This window comes from Trachurus japonicus, chromosome 10, assembly GCF_045865225.1.
Source record: "Trachurus japonicus isolate A0001 chromosome 10, Traja_1.0".
NCBI lineage: Eukaryota > Metazoa > Chordata > Actinopteri > Carangiformes > Carangidae > Trachurus > Trachurus japonicus.
The window spans coordinates 26,526,674-26,534,835 of NC_140916.1; the positions used below are offsets into that span (position 1 = coordinate 26,526,674).

The 8,162-nt window shown below is 40.1% G+C and overlaps 1 protein-coding gene across 1 annotated transcript; it reads left to right on the forward strand.

The window, feature by feature from the left end:
* The first annotated feature begins 1,552 nt into the window (after positions 1-1,552).
* cab39l1 (calcium binding protein 39, like 1) lies at positions 1,553-8,162 on the forward strand. Its single transcript, XM_085788460.1, has 9 exons — positions 1,553-1,912; positions 2,453-2,600; positions 2,696-2,860; positions 3,062-3,180; positions 4,034-4,202; positions 4,290-4,349; positions 4,432-4,497; positions 4,592-4,735; positions 4,897-8,162. The coding sequence occupies exons 2-9, from the start codon at positions 2,484-2,486 to the stop codon at positions 5,086-5,088; spliced, it is 1,032 nt and encodes a 343-aa protein (XP_085644586.1). The 5' UTR covers positions 1,553-1,912; positions 2,453-2,483; the 3' UTR covers positions 5,089-8,162.

The window sequence follows — 8,162 nt, forward strand, 5'->3', positions numbered from 1 at the left end:
ACCTCATGGACATGACTTTAATTTTGAAGTATCGATATCCCAAAAACAGACAGGACTTCAGGGCGGGCCATGTTTGACTTGAGTTATGTCACATTTTGATTTAAATAACTTAAATAGGGGCTGCAATGGTGCTAAAGATGCCAATTTCACATCTTTCTGTCCCAAACATGTGAGGAGAAATGTGTGTTAAGCTTTTGGTTTGTCATAGAGTTCTTATAAATACACATGGCAAATACTTTTCCCAACAGGTTTTGAAAATTTGGATGTGTTGCAAATGTGGCAAATTTGCACCACTGAAGCACATCGACTAATGCAAGTCTAACATAAATACCCAAAGCTTAGTTTTTAGTATTTATTTAAATGTTCATTTAAAAAAAAAATGTTTTTAATTAGATATATAATGAACCTTCCACATATAATTTACTGTGTAAAGTTTTCTTGACGGTAAATTGGACGGGACCTTAACACATGCAATACACAGTGCCCATAGTAAACACTGTTTAAACACAGTTTAACTTAAAAATTGGATAGCGAGAATGCCATTAAGACAATATGTTTCTATAAATAACAATACAGATAGGTGATATATTGGGTACAGATCCTCTGACGCTTTTCATTTTTGTTTTTGCTTACATCTGGATTGGCTTACTTGAAGACTTTGAGAGGAGATTTCAACCTAGTAACTGTCATCAACTGTTGGTGGGAGCATGGTGTTACATTGCCACCCACATCTTATGAGAATTACAAGAAATTTTTAATGTTACGCAATGTAATTTCAATGTTCAGCATGGTTAAACAACATTTGATGTGGTACCTCTGATGTGGGCGGTTTTCCTCAACATACTGGGTAAAACCCTGAGATAACCTGCAATGCTTTTAGATGAAAGCTGATAACATGATGAGTCAGTTCAAAGATGAGAGCATAAAAACTAAAATGTGAAGGATTCTTGACGTACATTATGAATTGTGTAACTACTGATAGCTTCTCAGTTGTACAGGAACATATTTTACTGATCTAATTTATATGCAAACTATGATGCAAACTCAGAAAACCATGGGCATTATGTGGTTAAACCATACCAATGATAAATCAATTAGGCTAACCAAAACACATATAGGTAGTTTATATCTTGTGACAATTTCTGAGGATATTCTTAATTTTTTTTTCTCTCGGTTCCATATTGAAAGTGAATATTACTTATAAAAACTAATGACATTGCATATAACTCAAAATCAGAAGGATTGGACTCAACCCTAAATCTGTTAAATAATAGGTTTGTCTGCTTGCATATTTTCTCGAAAATGTAGATGCACTTGCTTACTGTGAACAGCGCAGCCCGGAGGACGGGGCTTTGCATGCAGTTTTTAAAGTCTCCACCCACACGAAAAATAAGAGCCACTGAACCGGGCGCACCCAGACCGAAGAGGGCGTTACCCACCGGAGTGAGCTGATTGGCTTAGAGCGGTATCGGAGTGAGTTGATTGGCTTAGAGCGGTATCGGAGTGAGCTGATTGGCTTAGAGCGGTGTCAGTCACTTGGCAGAGGGAAAACAGACCCGCCCCGTGTCCCCGGGCTGAAGAGAGTTTCACCAGTGAAGAACAGGGAAATGAAGTTGTCAGACGGTCGGACAGGCCAACCCAGCGACTCTCTCCTCTACCAGGCAGCTAGCAAGTTAGGTGACAGTCGGCCAGGAGCGGAGAGATTTTAATGAAACATCTCAACTATGAAGGTCGTCCGTCCGAGCCACTCGTAGCCACCGTTAGCACTCGTTAGTCAGCTCCAGCTCCAGATCTCAGATAACGCTTCAAAGTTACGTTACAGTGGGAAAACAAAGTGGGGGCGACCTGCTAGCCTGCTAGCTAACCTTTAGCCACCGAGCCTCCTCCAGCTTCACCACCAGAGTTCACCCGGGTGAGTCCTGGCATGCTAAACTGAATATTTCAGCAGTGTCCCGTCTGCGTGTTTTCCGTCGTGTTGCTGTCTTACACGCTGTCGTTAGTTTGGTGTTTGTCGCTGCAGCTAACTAGGTCACCAGCTAGCTCAAGTTAACTGGTGAAAACTGCTGCACAAGCGTTGACACGTTCATGTCTAACTGTCCGTGACATCCTCGTTTCGACTCGAAAGTCACAGTTTTGTTGCGAATTTAAAAAAAACAACCAGTGTAAACAAGCACATTACAAGTGTTACTTTATTATCCTTAACTTGGGTAACTAGGTAACAGAAGGTTGGTCAGCTGTGTGCGTTGTTATGGTCTTTAATACTGTAAGTCAGTAGTTAACTCCTGAGTGTCGAGTTACAGGCAGACAGAACAACCAGCCCAGCTGTAGCCGTGCTTTCTTCAGGTGAGGGCTCTTTCAGCCATTTCCTGATGCGAGAGTAGGTACAGGAAGTCGAGTTGCTGCTTTAATTGCACATTATGGTATGTTGAACCGTCATTTTTCATTTCATCAGAGATTTGGGCTTGGATCACCCCTCTTCAGCCATGCCTTTTCCTTTTGGGAAGTCTCAGAAGAGTCCAGCTGAAATAGTGAGGAGCCTGAAGGAGAATGTGGCATACATGGAAAAACTGGATGCTGGAGACAGCAAAAAGTGTGAAAAGGTCAGCACAGTGGGTTTTCTGATGTGTGGAACGTGGCTCTTATTATTAATACCAAAGTTGTGAAAATAGTCCCCATCGGTTTTTCCACCTTCAAGGTTGCAGAGGAGGTGTCTAAGAACCTGGCCTCGCTGAAGGAGGTGCTGTGTGGAACAGGTGACAAGGAGCCTCAGACTGAAGCGGTGGCTCAGCTGGCACAGGAGCTGTACAACACCAACCTCCTCATCGCGCTCATTGCAAATCTGCAGAGGATTGATTTTGAGGTGGGTTAAAAGTACTTCTCTATGCAGTGGCCCTGTGTATAAAAAAACATAATATTGATTGCTCTGTGCGCTCAACACACAGTCAGCCAGGATAATATGTATGCCTGATTTGAACACCTCTGCCCAAAGCAAAACTGTCTTTGCATATCATCGTTACCCAGTCAGCCGTTCATTCATCTCTCAGAGTGCTTTTTGTTACAGGGGAAGAAGGATGTGGTTCATTTGTTCAGCAACATAGTGAGACGTCAGATTGGCACTCGCACACCCACAGTAGAGTACATCTCTACACACCCACAGATTCTCTTCATGCTTTTGAAAGGGTAAGTTCATCTTTTCAGGCTGTAGGAACCTGCTATTTGATACTTTGCTATTAAATGTGAGCGTTTTGATTTCTCCACTTACACATAGTAGAGGCCACTCTAGGCCCCTGAACTGGTAAATGTCATCACTAAGCCGCCCCCCAATTTATTTTATGTTTTTATTTTTAGATTATGGTAGTGGTAAAATCACCTCCCTGCAACATGCCTGATGATTTTCTACATTACTGAGTATGTGTTTCAACAACTCCCGGAGGAGCGAGCATGAACTTGTTGCATTCACATGTGGGTTACACATGGAGATGAAGAGAGTGATAGTTGAGTGCTGGTTTTACAGCTCTGTAAAACTGAGTCATCCTGCTTACTCAAAGCAGCCAGTCTTATGGCTGCACTGCTTTTTTGATCCATTTAGGTTGCTGTCAGTGGATCAAATACTCTCTTGTGAATTGTCACTGCTGTGATGCCTTATTTCTCTGCAGTATTTTTGAACTTTATTCCCAAATGTCACACGTATAAAGAGGAACATTCTGTGTGATTGTCAAAGCCAGACATCAAAACATGATATTTAATGCTGATGTGTTAGATGATCCATCGAATAAACTCGCATACAGCTGCATCATGACTTGTCTACATGTAGCCAGCTATCCTCAGCCATAGCAAAGTAAATCTTTGTAGATAATATCACTGAGGAGTTCAATGTATATCATCACAAAAACATCAATTACTGCAAGCCTAGAAATGTGTTTCATGTGGTGTTTTTTAGCAGTCTAATATGCATTACTGTGTATCTGCAGTGTATGTTTTATAACTGGTGTGCTGATATATGACTCTACCTGACATGTATTGACTCACACAGATATGAGAGTGCAGAAGTGGCTCTGAACTGTGGGATGATGCTGAGGGAGTGTCTGCGTCACGAGCCTTTGGCACGGACGGTGCTCTTCTCTGAAGAGTTCTACTGCTTCTTCCGCTACGTGGAGCTCTCGACATTTGACATCGCTTCAGATGCTTTCGCCTCATTCAAGGTACGCTGACACGTTTTCCTTGTAATTGCAGTATCCCCATACTAACAGCTCTTATCTAATACCCAGGGCTCTTCTGTTTCCTTTCAGGATCTCCTCACCAGACACAAGATTATGTGCGCGGATTTCCTGGAGAACAATTATGACAGGGTGAGCGTCCCCCTCTTGATGTTTATCTTCAAGTGAAAGAATGCACATGCTGTGGCTAACACACTCTTAAATGGCCTGTCAGGTGTTTACAGAGTACGAGAAGCTCCTGCATTCTGAGAATTACGTCACCAAACGACAGTCTTTGAAGGTAAAAGCCGCACTGCTCTGTCAAATCAAAACCACTTTGATTTGAGCTGCACTCAAGCGTCACTGACATAATTTAATCATGTTCCGTCTTTCAGCTGCTTGGGGAACTTCTCCTGGATCGACACAACTTCACTGTCATGACCAAGTACATCAGTCGGGCTGAGAACCTGAAGCTGATGATGAACCTGCTCAGAGATAACAGCCGAAATATCCAGTTTGAAGCATTCCACGTTTTCAAGGTCTGCAAAAAAAAACAAAAACGAAAAATCAGATGTCATCACTGTTTCATTCACTGCTAAATGATTTACGATGTGAGCTGCCACTTAACTGGAAATATGGAATGTTCTGATTCTGTCATTTGATGTCAGAATGAAAAAAATCTATCTTTTGTCTTTCGAAGGTATTCGTTGCGAACCCCAACAAGACTCAGCCCGTGCTTGACATACTGCTGAAGAACCAGACCAAACTCGTGGAGTTCCTGAGCCACTTCCAGACGGACAGAGCCGAGGACGAGCAGTTCTGTGATGAGAAAAACTATCTGGTAAAGCAGATCCGGGACCTGAAGAGACCCACGCCCTCAGAGGAGGCTTAAAGGCCACAGGGATGAAGCTCCATCAGGTGGTAGATGGGTGAGGTAGTGGCTGGAGCTGCAGAGGGCTAAACGAGAGTCTAAAACATGCTTCATTAAAAATTAATATTAACTACAAAATATAGGAAAAAGTAAGGATGACTTTGTGTTTTTAGTGTGGATGTGGCGGTGATTTCCATCCAGCAACATGAGTGGGCCAAGAACTGTTATTTAAACCACAGTGTTTCCTCTTTAGTGATAATGAAACTCATTTAGTCCATTCTTGTAATGTTGGACCTTAAACTGTTACCTTTCCAATTACATTGTCGCTGGCAGAACCAGAAGCTTAATCCCATTCACAACCAGCATGAGCTCTGAGGTGGTCTCAAGTCTTTTTCTTTTTTCAGAACCTTGTCTATATTTTAGAGATTGAAAAGTTGGGGAGAAGTAAATATATTATTTTTCTAATGTATCTTCATGGTTAACAGTTTAAAAAATATACAAACAGTAACCCTTCTCTCTGAACGTTGCTTAGCCTGACTAATTGCATAGGTTTGGATTATTGCCTTACTGTGAGCTTGTCTTGTTGTACAGAGACTTAAATGATCTTCAGAAATATGGCTTTGTCAGGGTGACATGTCAAAGGGTCATAGTGGCCAGGTAAGACTTAGCACACAGTCATTTTGTTTAGTTACCAGGCCTTTTGGTGGCATTGTGTGAGGTTACAGAGGCCTGAAAAGATCCTGCAGTGCTGTACTTGCCGATGCATTAGCTGGCACAGGAAGAGAAAATCAAAACCATAGAGGAATCAATTTATTGTGCTGTGATTTTTAGGCTGAGTTCACCAAGGCTTACATGACTGAAATAGAAACACGGCATCAGATAATGCTGGAGGGTAGCAGCCATCCATTCACCGCTAACATGGACAGCTAGGATATACAAATTGATCTGACTCAGAGCACTCCACTTCATCCTCACATGCTGAGCACACATCGCAATAATTCATTTGAAACAATGATTTAACAAATAATTAATTCATGTGGTTTTTAAAGTACTTGACATATGCTGTCTTCAGCATTTTTCCATTACAGTAAAAGCACTGCATACATACACAAGAAATAATATCGCAGTTTACACAGAATCGTTGCACAGGGATGCATCACAACTATGTTGCACTGAGTCTGTTATGTTCAAATCAGAGCGTGATATGTTATTTGAGATAAGTCGACACGTCTAGGAGACTTTAAACTAACTTTAGCTGGCGTTGCTTCTTGACTAATTGTACAGACTTTCTTTGACATAGAATGAAAAGAAACAAAAGCAAATCAAATCTCCTTTATCTAATTTCTCCCATCCATGCATTCAGTTACTTTTAACACCAAAGAGTGACAACACATTAAGCAGGGTGAAACGGCTACAAAGGGTTTTAAATGGCGTGCGATTTTCTGATTTGATTGTAAAGAAACATTTTAATTGAACACACTGTAACATAACTGTGATGCACCAGAAAGCGGTCGTAGTCAAAATACCCACATGCACTGTTGAAACAGGAATGACTTTGTTTTTGGATGATGAGCACTGAGTTCCTCACATGCATCACTGATTAGTTTTACTTTTTAAAAAGTCTTGTGTTGATATAATTGCCTTACTTCTGCCATTGTCTCTAAAATGGCACATTAGGGGTTTCAAGATGTGTTGTCTGTGTGCACAGTCTTCTAGTACATACCTCATGGGATTTGAGTTTGCAAATGCTGCGTTCTCTTTTCTTTCCTTCCTAGACCATATATTTTATTTGACATTTTAAGATACACAACAGTGGTTTGTATGCATGCCTGAACTTGATTTTATATATATAAATATATAAAAATATATGTTCAAACTTGAACAGGGACTGCAACCTGGTTTTCACAATGGAAAACTAGATTTTTAAACTTAAATATTTCATTGGACGGTGCCACACAAACGTTAATTCATAATGAATTGCAGTGTGGAACCTTGTCATGAATGTTGCCTTATTTAAAGACATTTAATGGATCGTAATAATAATGTTCAATTCCAGACCTCTTAATTTGTTTATATACCAAAGTGAATATAAAAAAGGGTAAAAAAAAAAAATTTACATTTCAAGTCACAAATTCATGACCAGTTTATTTCTCAGATCCACATCTAATGCAGTGTAGGTTGATCTCTAACTGTCTTACACTTCAAATGTGATCCTGGTAGTGTAAACACACTTTTCAGTGACATCAGTTGGGCTAAGCTCAGAAAGGTTGTTTTTTTTTTTTTTTTTTTTTTTGCTGTGGTTAATTGACATTTTTTTTGTTGTTTTTTTTAAACGGCAATAATCAATATTTGGTACATTGTACGAGATAGTCACAGAGTCAGTATCAGGCCTTGCAAGATCCATGAAATACTTAGAAAAATCTGCTGTGAATGTGGTACCTAATGTTTAAATACACAGACTGACGTCCTGCACACAGTGAACGCTCATGTCGCCAATTAATGAAAGAAAGTTTATATGAAAGTGTGTTTGAGGTTCCTTAAATATCCTGAGGGGGCGTAAACTGAATTTACAAAAGAGGCTGTCCTCTGTAATAACAGCCACATTGATCAGACTTTCCACGGAAAAATCCCCCAAGATATTTTCAGATGGTGTTGGTGTGACAAACTTTCTTGAGATGTGGGGTTCATGTCGTGCACTGTGTGAAGGACGAGCTGTACACAGACATCCCAGTAGAGGGAGCCGTTGTCAACAATGGGCACCTTGTATTAGTTGTATAAACAAAGCATTTCATGTTTCTCTAACCCTACCTCTAGTTATAAATATATAAATCACTGGCAATATTATATAGACACCAACATGAACCCCTTAAGATCAAAACTATATATTTCATGATTTAGAGTTCTCTGTTTAAATATTTGTTTTGCTTTACTTTTTTTTTTTATTATTATTATTCTATTGCCTTAAATTTTTTCCTGTCTTTTTTTCCACACTCTGGATATTCTCTTTATTTACCATGGGAGCGAATAATGTGTACATAACTTTATAAAGGGTAAAATTGTGAAAGCATTCATGAAAATAAAACTTTATGGCAATT

Excerpts from the sequence above, each read along its gene's own strand:
- cab39l1 (XM_085788460.1), top strand. The coding sequence starts at position 2,484 with ATGCCTTTTCCTTTTGGGAAGTCTCAGAAGAGTCCAGCTGAAATAGTG. Across the intron at positions 2,601-2,695 it reads ACAGCAAAAAGTGTGAAAAG|GTTGCAGAGGAGGTGTCTAA; the intron begins GTCAGCACAGTG and ends TCCACCTTCAAG. Across the intron at positions 2,861-3,061 it reads TGCAGAGGATTGATTTTGAG|GGGAAGAAGGATGTGGTTCA; the intron begins GTGGGTTAAAAG and ends TTTTTGTTACAG.